This window comes from Coffea eugenioides, chromosome 5 (assembly GCF_003713205.1).
Source record: "Coffea eugenioides isolate CCC68of chromosome 5, Ceug_1.0, whole genome shotgun sequence".
NCBI classification, from domain to species: Eukaryota; Viridiplantae; Streptophyta; class Magnoliopsida; order Gentianales; family Rubiaceae; genus Coffea; species Coffea eugenioides.
This window is the reverse complement of record NC_040039.1, coordinates 38,256,785-38,274,736: the sequence shown is the minus strand read 5'-3', so window position 1 is coordinate 38,274,736 and position 17,952 is coordinate 38,256,785. Positions and strand designations below refer to the sequence as shown.

Below are 17,952 nucleotides of genomic sequence, written 5' to 3'. Positions count from 1 at the left end.
CATAAAGCGTATGGTGAAAACCAAGGTAATGTTACTGAATACAATCTGTTAAATGAGTAATATGTAGTTGGTCTATGCTCATCATGCAATCTTAGTTTGCTCCTCTCCTGACCATGCAGTGTGTATAAAATGAAGGCGTAAAGTTCATTGAGGTGAAGCAGATGAAAAGACATATATGTGAATAATAAAAGGGTGTACCTGGTGTTGTAAGTTAATTACATAATGTAAGAAATATATTACAATGAGTAGAAAATACTTGTTTGGCCCTCAAAATGTAGAAATAGTAGAAAATGCGCAATTGGCTTAGGCGCTTGTCATTAAAGAATGATATAAGATCCAATGAGCTAAAGAACCTAGAGCCTAAATATAATCAGCAGAGTGGATGTACATACAGTTAAAATAGACTTACACCGTGTGACCAATACATTACAGTCTATATAACTTAGTGTACATGGAGTTCTATTAGTACATAAATAATGCTGTTGTCTTAGAATAAAAGTAAGGTGATGTGATTCATTAATCGTATTGATAAGCGTAATAATAGGATTTGGTATACTAGTAATATGTGATTCATAACACATTATGAATGGTAATATACATTTATCTTGTCATTTATGTACATACAATTCATGAAGTGTTACAAATTATGGTGTTTGATGCATAATTGGTAGGAGCAGAAATAATGAATTGCAGCAAATTGATAGAAGATAGGATTCCTGAGTTAGGAATGGAGTTCAACAGTGAAGAGGATGCGTACAAGTTTTACAACAAATATGCCTTTAAAATAGGTGTTAGTATATGCAAAAACTATCTGAATAAAGATAAAGATGGCGTGACCACGTCTAGGGGATATAGTTGCTACAAGGAAGGTGTGAAGCACAAGTACGAAGATGATGTGATGCCAAAGAGGACACGAACGCCAACGAAAATGATCTGAATGTGGAGAAACGTGATAAGATTCAATTTGTAAATGAAATGGGAGAGGCAGTAATCGCAAGAGGATTTAAAAAACATACCAGTGGGAAGAGAAGTAAAGTGATGCGAAATTGGGTTGATAAATTTGACAGATTAAAAAGAAAATCTAGATTGTCAAAAACTACACAGACTACGGTAAGGATCCAATAACTATGATGGTAAACATTTATGCTACAACAATGTTATCGTAATTCCTTATCTACAATCCATAAGTACCATTCACTATAAAATAACATTATTGTTGTGTCAATAATACATGTCTCAGAATCGGAGCCGACATCGATTTCATTTGATGAACACATGTTTATGGGATGCCGTTCATCAACTAACTCAGTTTCGGTTAGTATAAAATAAGAATGGCTTTAACTTTTATTTGGATGTTTCTTACAGCACAATTAGTTATGATGATGTTACATTGTGTGATGATTTTGTTACGGCTGACATCCCTCATGATATACTTTTTTTGTCTGTTTTATATAATTATTTGGCCCATACAAAACTCGTAGATACATTCAATGAGTTAGTCAGTGAATGGCTCTCCAAACACTGTTGCTCTCGAAATCGAGGAAAGTCTAAAGGTATGTATACATTTAGTAGATAAAATAAGGTCCTTTTTTCGTATCGTTGAGCTACTTTTTCTTTAATTGTAATGGTGGGCACTCGAACGCTGTCGAAGCATGCATATTTTGTAGTTAACATATAATGCTTTAATGACATATTATTTTGTATTATCCGAAAGTCCACCGATTGGCTAATCAGGGGCCTCATGGCAGTGTCCCTACAGAATGGATGCACCCCAAATTTTTTATATTTTTCAAGCATAACTCCGTCAGAGATATTTTAATGGTTTGAAATATCATTTTTTTATAATATCTAGTCCAATTTAGCTTTAGAACTGAGCAATATAGGTATTGCTAATGAGTTGTTGACAATTGAATAATTATATTGTACAACATAGGCGGAGCGTGCAACAATTTCGACAAACTATAATAAGGATGCATATCATGTATTTTCACCATCACCCCAAGTGACCAGCTTTTATCATTACCCCATATATATATGGTGTCTTGTTAATTGGATACTTCGACTGCGTATATCATTAACCGTATGTATCATTAACTGTATTGACTGATTTGTCATCGTTACGTATTTCAGGAAAGAAATAACACCTTGGGATTGCGACTAACTATTGACATCAACTCCCCTCAGTTGCAGGTTGATGAATGATGTGTACTTACAATTTTTATGAATACAAAACAATTGGTTATTCCAAACAATTGAGTTTGTTGCTCTCCGTCCCCAAGTTCACCTCATTTACTGATGTTTGTACTTGTCCAGAAAAGATATTGCTCAATTTCGATCGGTTCCGTATTATAAGCTTGTTTTAATGTACAATCTCTCAATGAATTATGCTTGTTGATTGTAATTCTAAAATTACTTCAAACATTAGGTTTCTAGCACCAGATTTGCGGTGTCTAACACCAGATTTTTCAGACATGAAGGTGTCTAGCACCAGATTTGTGGTGTTCGTGGACGAACATTTACTAAATGCAGCCATGTCGTTCCTACCAGGGAATGCCGCATATGTACGTTACAAGAAGTTAATAAACTGTTACAACTTATTGATGTGCTTGTACAGGCACCTTGTCATGTTCGTCTATGTTAAAACTTAGACATGTGGCTTATAATTGTGTTAATGATGAGTATTACAGATAGTATTACAGGTACTTCAATAGGTATTACTCCTTTAGTACGGAAATGAAGTTACAATTGGCGTCTCGGATTGGTTCCACACGACCACATGCCAAGTAACAGTTTCGCAAAAGAACATGATATTTCATTGGGACAACTAATTTGAAAGTGGGGTAACTAATATTTAAAATGCAACAAATAGTCATAACGAGATGTACAGATTGAGTTACAACGAGTTAGGTGTATTTTACAATTCATTACAACTAATGAATTGGCAATCGACAACTTTTCGTCTTCTCTAGTTAAAACTAGTGATTTTACAACTAATGATATTTCCCGATGTTATAACTAATGATACTACAGTTATTTAACGTCTGATGAATGTTTCCTCTTCCCTTGTTTGTGCAATTGCTCTTGGTACCAACAATAATTCCTTCTCTCGACACATTAAATTTCTTAGACACTTAATATAGAGATGATCATTTCGAACCCTACAACATTACATGTAGCGAGGCCTTCTCGAACATCTCATTAAAATAGCGAGATCTTCCCGAACATTAAGCAAACCTGGATGCGTTTAATTGGCTCCCAAGACTTGGTTTAAAACTGAACACTGTATTGATGAGACTGTAATCCTTGTTGTAGGGAGGTTGAAGATAACAAAAAATGAATCGAGTACACAGATCCATTGCCACTTTAATATGAAGAGAAATTAGAAGTGTGAAATTGAATAATAATACGGGCGAAAATGAAAGGGGGACGAACAAACTGGAGTCTTGTCTGTGTAAGGGATATACACCTGCAAGGGGGTCCTTTTATAGTCCGCAATACCCTCTAATATGGTAAAATATCAGACCCCAACATATATGAGACCAACTAGCACATCACAGGAATGGAATCTGTTTACTCACATGCAGCGCATGGACGTTACAATCTTGTTAAGCTCAATAAAGATAATATTTGGAAGTAGCAAGGTGATTATGTTACAAGACTCCGATGTTACAATCTCGAATGCAGTTACATTTTTATCATACAGGCTTACTGCCACATGTGCTGGTAGAATTTACTCGACTGACTCCAGAACGGTGCTCTTCTTTGTTGCACGTGTAGACTTGTGCTTTATCTAAATGTCAAGGCCTCCTAAAAAGTGAAGAACATGTATTTCATATGATTTCATATCTATTGTTGTGTAACAAATTATAAACCAATTTGTAACAGTTTTCAAACACACTGTAATTAATAGTCTTCAAACACCACTGTATTAATTTTCGAACACACTTTAACATTCTATTAACTATTTTGTAACAGTTTTCAAATGCACTGTAACTTACCAATAACTATTTTGTAACACTCTTCAAACACACTGTAACTAACAGTAACAATAACAGTTCTGTATTAATTTTTAAACACTGTAACACTACAAAAACTATTTTGTAATACTCTTCAAATATACCGTAACTTTTCAATAACTATTTTGTAACACTCTTCAAACACACTGTTGCTTCCTTACTCAGTTGTTGTCATGGTGGCCCCTTATTGCAATCCATGACTGATACTATCAGGCACAACCGATGAGGTATAAATTGAATTCTCCATGTCCATTACATCTTCATTTAGCTCTGGAAGTTCTCTGGTTTCAATATTTGTCCTCGTAATTGCATCGTTTTCTTCATACTGCGCTGCATTATTCTCATCTTCTTCAGACCCTTTCGCATCAATTTCATCAGCATCATCATCTTCATCGTTGCCCCCTTTTTCAGCAGATTGAAATTCTAACTCTTCTTCGGTATCAGGACTCGTGTGCATTGTATAGTCCTCCTATATAGATTTTTTTCCTTTGTCCAATGCTTCAGGCCCAGAAGTGGAAGCTTTTGCTCTCGGATGAGAACACAATATTTCTGCAATCTTTAATATCCTTCATTGGTTATTAACAGCAATGTTATACAGCTCGTTTAACTCAGTCTGAAGTTACATCACGACATTACCAATCCATAAATGAGCCACTTGCTCTCAAGAATGGAAAATAACACATGTACATACATATAACAACTTCGTCAGCTTGGCAGATAGGCTGATATTTGAAAGTGATTCAAATTTTGACATTTTCAAAATGTTTTCCTGCGAGCATCAAGGTGACACACAGGTTTGGGGATTGCAGTTCCATTACTGATCCATTTATGTTCACGTCGAAGCAAACTTCAAATCTTGGGTTAAAAAATAAATTGGCCGATACATGGCAAGAGTAATTTAAAAACTCACAACTGCTATGGGTTCAACGATGTAACGTTCCATCTTATTCTTTGCGACACCTTTCCCACCCCAATTTAGCAGGCGGGCAAACATGTCAATGACCTGATCCTCAATCGATTTTTTTCAATTAAATATTAGCAAATAAATAATATAGAGGTACTGTATCATTGGTCACAAGGCAGCTTGGAAAAGTAAGCTTATCATGGCCATCAAATTTAAATTCCTAACCCGATTCGAGACATGCATGCCATTGCCAAGTATCTTCAAATCAACGTGTGTTAGGGAGAATTGGAACATTTGAACCAATATGTCCCTACCATTGCATTACACAAAATCTTACAATAATTAGTTGGTACAATAAGCAACTCTGTACAGCTTAATAAAATGATGAAAAATGCTGATATCGGACTAAAGCCTTGGTGAGAAACTTACTTGGGATTCTTGTTTGGGTCCCATGCGTAGGCAGCAACCCTTTTCTCATATAAGCTAACTGTCACATGTGCTGGCAGGATATACTCGGCCAACCTTAACATCGTGCTCTTCTTCATTGCCCGAGTAGGATTTTGCTCAACTTCCTTCCCTGACACAATCGAAGACAAGGATTAAGGGTTTCAGAGCTTGTGTTATAACTGGAGACTATAAAAATGGGTGTTGTGCATGTAACTTGAGGTCAACGTATTTGTAATAACCAATGAACACTTTGTAACTGTTCATTAGATTATATATCTAATATAGCCTGAATGCAAGTAAGTTCTCAAAATACTCTCTAAAACTATTCTGTATCGTACATTTATTTATTAACCATTAAAATATAGACAAAAATATTTAACAAACCTTGTCGATTTCGACCATATGAACGCAGCCTTCTTGGAGTGTTTGCATCAAATGCGGGATTTTCATGCTGACTGGGATTTGACGGTTATTCATCTAGACAATTATCTTCACCACATTCACGGCTGTGACTATTATGCAGCTCCTGTTGTTGTTGATCTTCTATGTTCGCATGCAGCTTCTTGTTCATCTCCAAGACATCATTGTTTACTTCAGCTGGACGTCTACTTTCAACACCCGTGACTGTCCTCATTGGTGTTACAGTGTCCGAAGATGGGCAAGGACCTTCATCCGTTTGCTCATTGTTATTTGTCACTGTATCTTTGCCATTTCTGTGGTCCTCTCCCTCACTCTATCCACTCACATTCATAGCATCATCTATTGCTTTACCACCTCCTTCACTATCGCTAGCCTGAAGGTTTTCATCATAATCTTTGGCACCCGCATCTTCTTCATCATCTTTCTCATTTTCTTCACCATCATGTCCTTCTTCTGCAGATTCATATTCAGATCCTTCTTTGCAATCGGTATCCAATTGCATTGCCACCTTTTGGTCCTTATTTTTCCCCCCGTATGCAATGATTCGACCAGATCGCATGCTGCTTTTCCTTGCCGATGCGAAGAAATTATTTCAGCAAACTTCAATATCCTCCGTTGGCTCGAAACAGTAATTTTATACAGTTCTGACAACTCAGCCTGCAACATTTCAAAAATGAATTCTATAGATCTCTTTTACACAATCCAGCATATGACACGAGTTATATTTCACAACCAACATGCATTCTCTTTCGATAACATATTACTGGTATGAATGCGTGTACATTCCATATTTATAGGATGTATGCATGCTTTGTCAAATTAGATCCCTATTGGTATACAATACGTTTGCATACATTTATCATTACTAAATATTGAGGTCACTTACGCATACATCGGCATGGCCGCTGTCCATCATCGCCCTAACCACATCAGGGGGGAGTTCAGTCATCGACGAGTCAACTTCGGCCTCCACCAATTCATGTGGTCCAATCTACGACAAAATATATTAGCGACCCTCGAAATGTATATGAATTGGAATACAAATTATTACAAGTTTATTCGGAACGTATTGATAATAGTAGTCTTACCAGCTTTCCTTTTCCATAACTGCCAAGATTATCAATCTCTAATGCATCCCTCTTCGAAATCAAATCATCTGTCCATGCCTTTGCTATTGGAATAGTCCTCAACACTTTATGTTTTAGTATTGACATTCGATCTAGATAATGAATCTGCAATATATATGCAGCGAAAAATTTTAATGTCATTTTATTTGACTAAATTATTGTATGCCTTATTGTTAATTATTTCATTTTGACACACGATACCCCAATTATCATATTCACATGTCATATAAGTATTATGCAGACACTGGTACCTCACAAAGTGGTGTGGGGTATCCATACATGCCATATTCATTAAAGCTATTTTCAATGCAGCTTGCGAAGGATAAATATTCTTACCAATAGCACAAAAATGCATCCTCCAACGTATTGGTGCTGCTTTTTACTTTTCTTCTGCACCTCTAAAACCTTATTGCATAACACGTTCCTAACATACTCCGCCCAATTCAAAATGGCTAGCTTATCAACTTCTTGTGTGCAACTCCAAAGCTTTATTTTGTGCTCAACCCTAGTGTTTGGAGCCAACAAGCATCCACAAGCAAATGCAACAAACAACAGTTTGAACTCTTCCCCAGGCCTCATGGACACCAACTCATTTGGTAGCTCTTTCCATTTGTACGTCCTACGTCTTAGCCCAGATCCCCCCACCTCGCTAGCATCAGCATCTTCAACTGGTACAGGCCCTTCATTTGGGATGCCCAACACTAAACCTATATCTCTTCCTGTTAAAGGCAGCACACCGTCTCCATATAGATGCAAGTTGCTTAGTGTCGGATTAAAGTTATCCACTAGCCACGTTGCTATACCACTTGGAATGGAATGGCACTGTATGTCTAGTAGCCCTCCGAAACCGATCTCTCTAATCTGCTGCTTCTTTGTTTCATCGATCCTTGAAACAAATGTGACCATTTGATTTGGCGAGCAGCTTATGGTGTACTTCTGATTCTACAGCCAAGTTGTACATATATGCATTAGCTAGGTGGTGCTTTTCATCAAGTGCTTGACAGTTTACAAAATTCTGTTTACCTTAGCCGTAGCCCGTGTTTTTTGCACTGTCGACTTTCCAAGACGTGCCATTTCTTTCTCATATACTTTTTTGTCTTTCAGGTACTCCTTTTTTCGCTTCATCATGTTTTCCTTACTCAACTCATTGTATGCTGCTCGGAAATATTATTATACTGCATTGTAATATCACCCACGTTAAACTCATCTATTTCTTGTGTCCTCACTTATATTCCATATACTTCTTTCTAAATAGTAGATTGCTTGCTTTCTTTATTATGATGGATATGCATACCTCTGTCACCTTCACTCCTTTCGCCGAAACCTTACATTGATACTCTTTCCTGCCCACAAAGTCCAGTGAAACAAATTTAATACTGCTGTTAAATAATGATTGCTATTTTCTATTACCTACAATCCTACCTGAACTTCATCCATGGATTCAACGATGGAAGTGGTTCCGCAATCTCACTTGTTCCTGCTACCTCCATTTGCTCATCTTCAGTTGTGTTTGTGGTCATTTTTTTCCTTCTTTTCCCTGTCTTCTTCCCACTACAATATGCCGATAAATTATCACCAACTTCACTTTTTGAGTGCTATACAAATTGTGAGACACAAACATTAGCCCCTTACATATTAAGTGATTTAGATGAAACCTCGGGGTTCTTTGCCACCAAACTCTCTTGCTGGTTCATCTCTACCACCTTGGCCACTTGAAGTTCTCGATTTTTTCCTGCCATCTGAACTAAGAGTTATACAACTGCACTTCAGTTCTATTATGCTTCCCAGATTATTCTGAATGCATTACAAAGTAATAACATATATAATACATCACGCTCAAATCTCAGTAACAATACTTTTAAAAACTTGTAACTTTCCTTCCACACTATGTTTGCCAAAATTAACAGTGAGTTAATTATTCTACGGGGCAAATTCCACTTATGATCTACTCTCACTCATTTATCATTTTTTACGCAATCGACTTCTTCTTCTATTTCTTTCATACTGTACACATATGAGTTATGTATCAATTGTGAGTTACCAATTGAACAATCATGTAATATACTATTTTACAGAGCAGTTCTTATATTGTAATTGCTAAGTCACTGCGTGTTACACTTATCCAACTTCATGTTCAGTCACACTAGCGGAGCAAAACTTGTAATCTTTTTTCCACACTCAGTATGTCAAACTAAACACTATGTAAATCATTTTTCGTACCTTGTTCAGTTTGTCGTCGGCTGCCCTACCTATCAAGTTCCAAACAATCGACTTCTTCTCTTTATCTTGTGATTATACAAATATGAGTTAACTAACAAACAATAGCTAGAAAGTTCACAATATGTTCATGCAATTTTACACAACAGTTCTGCTACTGTAACTTCAGAATCACTGCATGTAACAGTTATCCAACCTGCTGTCCAACATGCCTGGTTAAAATAACTTGTAACCTTTTTGCCCACAATGCATCTATCAATCTCAATGTTATATGCATTCACGCAGCTTAACAATTTTACTCTGCGTCACTATTTATTCATATCAAATGTCTCCTTATACAACACTCTGATATATACTTAAGGAAACTATTTTTGTAACACTTTTTTTCGCTTTGTATGTCACCATCAATAACATGTACAAACCACAAACAAACAAACTATAATCCGCCCACAACCATTGCTAGCCAACAAAATCTGCAATAAGTTCAAAGCAATAACTAGTACAAATGTTATATTATTACCCAAGCAATTCCACATTCCATTCACACGATTTTGCAAACACTTGGCGTACTAAGTTTTCTGCACCTGTCTCCTCAGTGTTGGCCACCAAATTACATACCTTATACTATTTAGTACCAATAAACATTCTGTTCTATCAAAATCATTAAAGATCAATTAACCTATTCATTTATGACGTTAACAACAACTCACATCGCTGCACCACCTTGTTAAGTTTCGAAAGTGATGTCATAACATTGTTGTTTTGTTACCTGGGTGTTTCCTACTTTTTCTCTTCTCCAGATGCCCCAACGTTCCACTTTACAATTTTGATTCACTTTTACCAAGCCCTTCCAGATTTCAAACCGTGACAACTCTGCATGTTGGATTGCTCCTTCGTCACAAATGTATTTTTCCCTACTTTCCCCTTTCCCTAGTTTGCCCCAGCCACTTTCTTGCCTGTAGCCACTTGCTTGTTCTGCCTCCAGCCACTTTCTTATTTTCTCTTTTTGCTTCCGTTTTCTAGTGTTCTGTGTGACTGAAATTTGGCAATAGTCAGTGTGGAGGGAAACCAAAAGACTTTTGTGTTTGACGATGCATTTGTGTTTGACGCTTTGTTTGCGCGGGATTTTGTTGACTGGAGCTGACGCTTCATGACGGGCTCCGTTAGTAGCTTCATTTTCTTTTTCCCATTACTAATTGAAACACTGTCGTTTTTGCCGCTTCCCAAAACTATTCGACGTGGCTCGTTGTGGTCCTTTCGTCTACCATTGTGAGAGGACCGTTCAGGAGCGGTCGGCCTGACGACCGCTCCTGCCCCGTATCCGATCTTATTGGATTTGGGGCAGGGACGGTCATCAGTATGACCGTCCCTGCACGGTTAAAAATTTGTGCGGCTGAAAATTGGCCCTCAAAATTTTGTGCGGCTGAAATAACACCATGTAACTCGAAATCCGCGCCAAGTGTGGGGCCCACCACTATCTGTTGTGAAAATACATCCTGTGAAAAAAAAGTTACGCGCAGTTGAACCAATGTTACGCGCAGTTGAAATGAGCTAAAATTGGCAGGGACGGTTGCACCTGCAACCGTCCCTGCCGAGTCCCATCTTATTAGAGTAGCTTCCCTAGCCATGAAAACAGGAGACCCAAATCTAATCTCATGAGTGCAACAAATATTATTTATTTTTCAGGGAAATGTTCCGGGCAGTACAAATATGGTTTTTACACTTGCCAGCGTATGAAAGCACGTAATCCCAGTTCTCCAGGCAAAATGCAAAGAGTTCTTTCAATGTTTATATCCAGTAATTAACTATTCTTTGTTGTGAAACAGGCACCCAAAAATACCGCTTATAAATCAAAAGAAAAAGGAGTTGTACTATACCATTACAAAAAAAATCACGTTAAAGACTTTTTCTTTTCTTTTTTTTTCGGAAACGATAGATGATACGTTAAAGACTTCTTGCTTTATGTGTATTTTTTAACAGTCACATTTGTACCTTTTTCATTGGGCAGGTCGCTGCTGCTGTCCAAGGCTCTGTTGTTGCATGGAGGTGATCCAAATCGAACCCACATAAATGTGCTTTGGAAAAATAAAGAAGATGAGAGTGGCACTGGACCCCTTTTGAGTACTTTCATGACGTTTCTTTGCAATTATTTTGGTAGTGCCCAACAACTTTAGGACCATTACTGGTTGCCACGTGAAATAATTTTAATTTCGATTGAGATGTGTGATTCCTCTGTTTTCCAGTGCATGAGCTGTGTGAAAATTTGAATTGAGCTGACAGAAAGTTTTTTTGCAATTGACCGAATTGTAATCGGCCCCAAACGTTTCAAAATATTAATGATTAAACGGAGCCCTTTTTGATTGGTTAGACAGCCGCAGGAATGCTGAATCGTGTATTTTTCAAAATATAATTACAAGTAACCCATAATAATATTTATCACTACATATGGATTTCCATTCAACAGAATTACAATTAACAACCACCAAAATTATCAGAATAAATACTAATAATTAATTCCAAGGTAATCTAATCTAATCTTAAACAGGGGTACCCTACTTCCTTCTAGTTATCATAAAAGGGTCACCAACTGAAATTATAAAAATGAAACTTATAGGTATTGACAAACTTAATCTAAAAACATAGGAGTGAAATTGGAGATTGTGGTGCTTACCAATTTCAATGTGAAAAGCCGGTGTTTGATTTTTTTTTTTTTTTTTTTTTTTGTCGACGGAGTGGAGTGTCCGGGTCAAGTCCGTAAAGGCGGCCGAAAAGCCGGTGTTTGATGGCAAGGCAAATATGCAATAAACATGGCAATCAATAGAGTTCAAACCATTAAAACTTCTATTTGTTAGAGAACATCATACTAGAAATTGAATTGTAATAGTTTATACAAAGCATTAAAACTTCTATTGTGCTTGATAGCAAATTTTTTCACAAATATTATTTTGTTTTTATCACAATTACAATTCTCAATTAACTTTTTATCTTTTCAACAAATATTTTTTATCTTATATATATTATATCACCAGAATTGCCACAATAATTATTTCACATAATATTTCAAGTGTTATTTTACTATTATTCAAATAATCTGGTCATCATAAATATTATTCAAATGTTAGTTTAATATTATTAAGTATTAGTTAATCATTCCAAATAATATAGTATCACGTATGTGCTGACCTGCCACAGGGGTACTAAAAGAACATGCTGCCAGCTGTGGTGCATTACGCCACTAAAACTCTTGTAGAAGAGAGCACTTGTTTTTGAGGTTTTGCAGATCTTTCTTATCTCCTTTCATATTTGAGAACTGCTTCATCTCTAAAATTGAGATCGATACCTTCTGGTTCCCTTGTTAATCTTCCTTTTATTAGATGGCCTCCACTAGTGTCACTTGTATTTCTTCCATATTGGATGATCTGCAAGCGCTGGAGAACGATTGTCCAGAATTTCCAGATGGGCAGCAGGAGTACCTGAAACGCATGCTAAGATATCTGAGAACATTTCTTCTGTGTGCGAGAAAATACAGCAACGATGATGTGCAATTACCATTTGACAACAAAAAGAACCAGGCAGATAATCATAATGCAAGCCTAGAAGCTCTGGCAGTTCGGATTGGAGATGCCATTCCCAAGTGGGCAAAGGAGATCCAATCCTGTGATCAGCCTTGGGATGCGGTCCATGATTTAGAAAAAGACATTATTGAATCCTTCGAACAAGAAATTTGCGAATGGTATGTCTTTTTCTTGGGTTCCTCGTCACGGCAGTCCAGTAATTCGGTCGTTCGAAAAGATGACCTCATGGAATTCATGGATTCTCTTTTGGAGAATCTAGTGAATTATTGGTCATGGATTCGGCCGGCACATGAAGTTGGACTAATTAAAGCCCTTGAAGAGAAGCTGGCGTTCATGAAAAACTTCATCCGTTTTATCAAACTGTATGGTGTTGAAAACACAGAATTGGGACCTTTGTTGGTTCACACTGAAGCTGTGGCTATCAATGCAGCACGCCTCTCTTATAAGTGCCAGTTTAAGAAGGGTTTCGGACCGCCCAAGGATGTCGTGGAAAGCATTTCGGAATTGCTGCAGAAGATTATTCCTGTTGAACCTCAAGTCCTTGAGACTTGTATCAAGGCCCTGACTGCTTCGAAGTTATCAAGACAATTATACGGAGCCACAGATGAGCATCTGTTGAGAGACTTCTTCCATTCTCTCTTGTGTAATCTTTGGGAGAAACTAAAGCATGGTACTTGTCCTGTGATTTTGCGTCAACTACAAATGTTTTACGAGGGGCTAAATTCCTTGAGAACCATTTTGAAGGAGAAGCCGAAGGAGTTTGATGAGAAAGTGAGAGATCCTGCTCGAGTCGTGAACTGTGATGGAGGAGATTTTATTTCCCCTCTCTCTCTGAATGCAATCAAAGATGCCATACAAGCCAAGGATATGGATATCGTGTGTTCTGAGTTATTGGAAATAATTAAGCTCATCGATGCAGTAATCACAGAGAAGTGTCCAGAACCATCATCATTCAATTTTCCTAAGACCAATGGACTGGGCTTTGTTGATTCCCTTCTAGAAAAGATGATGGATGTGACATGTTCTAAGGCTGGTTCGATTGCTTTGATCGATCATCGAATTCAAAAAGTCCAGGAAGTACTTGTTTGTTTACGCTTTTTGCTGAGGAAAATTGTGGAGCTGCACAATGAAGACGAGGAGGTCCAGGCAATTTGGGATCGTATTGTTGGGGTGGCATACAGGATAGAGTTTCTTATTGACTCCTTAATAACTGGAAATATCTTAGATTCTTCTACAATGTCCATTCATTCCATTTTAGAAGAAATGAACATCATTAAAGCTGCGGCCTTGAAGATTTGTGATAGCGAAAAACTTGGTGGAAAAGTTAATGAAGTAACGAAGAGATTCAATCACTTGCCACAAGAAGGAAGTAAGCCAATAGTCAATGATGTGGTGGTGGGATTCGAGGATGAGACGGCAACGATAATCAATCAACTCAGAAATGGATCACGCCAAGTGAGAATTGTTTCCATTGTGGGTATGCCGGGATGCGGTAAGACAACTTTGGCTAGAAAAGTGTACAATGATTCTTCAGTGAAGTCCCATTTTTATGAGCGTGCTTGGTGTACTGTTTCTCAAATATATCACAAGAGAAATCTTTTGCTTCAAATTTTGACTTGTATTGAGTCCAAGCTTCCTGAGGATGTTTTTAAGATGGGTGAAGAAGATCTGGCTCTTCAAGTCAAAAGACGTTTGCTGAAAAACAGATATCTCATTGTTTTGGATGATGTATGGGACATTGACGCATGGAACGGATTGGAAGCCTCATTCCCTGACGATGCAAAAAGAAGTAGAGTTATCTTGACAAGTCGGCTCCGTGGTGTTGCTCCGCAAGACAAACTCGACAATGAACCGTATTCTCTTCGTCAACTCACTCCTAATGAGAGCTGGGATTTGCTAAAAGGGAAGTTATATCCTGGACAAGATTTGGCTCCTCCAGAACTATGTGAAATTCGACAGCAAGTAGTGGAAATGTGTCAAGGACTACCTCTTACAGTTGTCATTCTTGCCGGAATTCTCTCAAGAATGGACCGATATGGTTGGAAAGAAGCTGTGGAAGGTTTAAGTTCGAGGAATGTTTCTAGTACGGAACAGTGTACCGCTACATTAGAGATGAGTTACAAACATTTACCTGACACTTTGAAGGCATGTTTTCTTTATTTTGGAGCCTTTCCAGAAGACCATGAACACAATACCAAGAGGCTGATTTCTCTATGGGTCGCTGAAGGATTTGTTCAAAAAAATCAGCCCAAGAGATTGGAGGATGTGGCAAATGATTACCTGATGGAACTCATTGGCAGAAGCTTAGTCACAGTTTCCAAACCAAGATCCATTGATGGGGTCAAAGCTTGTCGCATTCACGATTTGTTATATGAGTTTTGCGTGACAAAAGCCAAAGAAGAAAACTTTTCACGGCTGGTACGTAGGGGTGATAAACTATCTGATATCAATGTGCCATGCTACCTACGCCGTTTATGCATTGATTCTAATCCTGAGCACTTTGACAAGTTAAGGTTATTTGCTCCTGCCATACGCCGTCTATTATTCTTAAGTAGTGGCATGGGCAACGAAGTATATTTTGATTTTAGGTTCATTTTTCACATCATCAAACTTGTTACAGTGTTAGATTTGAGCCAAATTGGACTCGACCCCTTTCCTAGAGAGTTAGAACTGCTTGTTCACTTGCGCTACTTGGCGATTCTAGGTCAAGGTAAACTCAATCTCCCACCATCAATATGCAATCTCCCGAATTTGGAAACTTTGATTTGGCGAAATTCTTCAAGTCATTGTTCAGTTTCACTACCAGATACCATATGGAACCTGAAGAAACTAAGGCATTTAGAACTAATTGATGAGGTCGATAAGTATTTTTGTTTTTTTTTCCCTAGCGACAATCTTGACAATTCGTCACAGTTGCGTGACTTAGATTTCTTGTCCTGTTTGTCTCTCGATCCTGAGGAAAACATCAGCAAACTGTTGAGAAAGTTTCCAAATATCCGCAAGCTGAGATGCTCTGTCAATCTCGAGCCAGATGTTGAATATCATGTAGCAATGGATTGTCTAAGTCAGTTGGAATCACTCAGTCTGAGTCGCGTCCTATACGGTTATCAGCAATTTCATATAGATTTCCAATTTCCTTTGAGCATTAAAAGGTTGACCCTGACTTATTTTGGCATGCCGTGGAGGAAAATGGCAGCAATTGGAAATCTGCCAAATCTTGAGGTGCTCAAATTACTCCGCCGATCATTTGAGGGGGAAATATGGGAAATGGAAGTAGAGAAGTTCCCTAATGTTCGCTTCCTGAAATTAGCTTCCTTGAACATTGTGAAGTGGACAGCCTCCTCCGAGTATGAGTACGAGGACCAGGACTATTTTCCTCGTCTCCAGAAGTTAGTGTTGGAAAGCTGTGATGCATTGCAGGAGATCCCTTCTTGTTTGGGAAATAGTTCAACTCTTGAAATAATTGAGGTGTCAAAATGTCCCAGCTGTACCAGTTCATTGGAGGAAATTCAGGAAGAGCAAAGAAGCAATGGATATACCGATCTGAAGATCCTTACCTCATAATGGACGATTGATCTTCTCAAGTAAGTTTTTTAAGTCCTTTACTTATGTACTGCTACGGGTTATGTGTATCTGTTTAGCATCAAGATCAAGTTGTTCTTTTTCTTAATAGTTTTTCTTTTTCTTTTTTGTAATTAGTACTGGAAAGCTGCAAGTTTTTGTAATTAGTTCTTGTTTGGAAAATCTATCAACTCTTGAAATAATTGAGGTGTCTAAATGTGCCAACCGTACCAGTTCAGTGGAGCAAATTCAGGAAGAGCAATTAAGCAGGGGAAATACACTGATCTGAAGATCCTTATTTCATGATGGATGATTGATCTTCATTCTACTTTTCTTTTTTAATCCTTTACTTCTGTACACATACTGGTTATGTTGTATCTGTTGAGCATCAATTAAGATCAAGTTGTTCTTGTTTTCTTTGCAAGTTTCTTGTTATTCCTGTGACCGAATCTTGTATTGGGACATATACTCTGTGGAAAGTAATTTTTCAATAGTAGTGCTGTGCTCGCACAACTGAGTTTGCAAATTTTCCAAGAACTTATATGTCTTTATTGGTTTGAACTTTGAATTACAATAATATTCTATTGGGAGATTTCCGGTAGTTAACAAAATAACTTTTGATACAAGCATATACCAAAATTGATACAAGCACATTCCAAAATTGATTGTTGTACAAAATGAAGGAAGAAACCCAAAAAAAAAAATTTTCTTAAAACCCTCCCTAGATTCTTTCTGTTAACTACTAGACTTTAGATTCGAACCTTGAATCTAACATCAAGGAGAAGCCAAGTTAAGAGAGTTAATTGTGCTAACTTCACTTGAGCATCGTCATAATCCTAAAAGCTCTCTTTATTGTTTTAGAAAGATTATGAAACTTTTTGTAAAGTTGTTTATTAAACGTTTTAAATTGTTCTAAAATTGATATCTTGAAAACTATTGTATAATTTTCAAAATACAAAAGGCCTCCCAAAATAGGTAACATTCAGGAAAAATGTAGAGGGCAAGGTAAAAGTGGAACATTTTTTAAGAGATTTTAGCATAATTTTTAGGGCCACCCCAACTTATATAGTTTAAGGGGAAATAATGGCATCAAAGATGGACCTGGAAGGGCTCCTCCAAGTCCAGATACTCCTATCCAAAGATTTAGATAATTCTCCTGTTCATCCTTAAAATTCTAAAAATTTTCAAAAAGCCCTTTAAATTTGAATATTTTGGAGCCGCAACTATATATTTTAGTTTGCCAAAAAATCTACTCATATTATCTCTACCTTACCCCTGTATACTTTTGTTGTGGTTCTACAAGCGAATCACATTACATGAGCGAGTAGCTAAAAGTGAATTTATAGTATCCAAAAACATAAAAAACAGTTTTAGGTGACCGAAAGAAAATAGTACATACATTCTCTCTCATGCTGCGTTTGGATTCAAAATTTGATGAATAATTTGAAATTCTCTCAAATTCCTGTAGTTGTTTAGATTATTTAGTAAGTATTTGAATTCATAAATCACCAATTATTCAAATATTTAATATATATTTTGATAATTGGTGAATTATAAAGTCAAATGCTTCTTAATGAATCCAAATAACTGAAGTGATTTGGATGAATTTCAAATCTTTCATTAAATTCGTCAATCCATATGAAGCCATAAAGTTTTTTCACGACTGTATTGCATTGAAAACAGCT

The 17,952-nt window shown here is 37.1% G+C and overlaps 1 protein-coding gene across 1 annotated transcript; it reads left to right on the top strand.

Moving 5' to 3' along the window:
• The first annotated feature begins 12,505 nt into the window (after positions 1 to 12,505).
• Positions 12,506 to 16,428, top strand: LOC113771577 (putative late blight resistance protein homolog R1A-3). The gene is made up of 2 exons (XM_027316151.1): positions 12,506 to 16,290; positions 16,406 to 16,428. The coding sequence occupies exon 1, from the start codon at positions 12,506 to 12,508 to the stop codon at positions 16,268 to 16,270; it is 3,765 nt and encodes a 1,254-aa protein (XP_027171952.1). The 3' UTR covers positions 16,271 to 16,290; positions 16,406 to 16,428.
• Positions 16,429 to 17,952: the final 1,524 nt, after the last annotated feature.

Excerpts from the sequence above, each read along its gene's own strand:
- LOC113771577 (XM_027316151.1), top strand. The coding sequence starts at position 12,506 with ATGGCCTCCACTAGTGTCACTTGTATTTCTTCCATATTGGATGATCTG.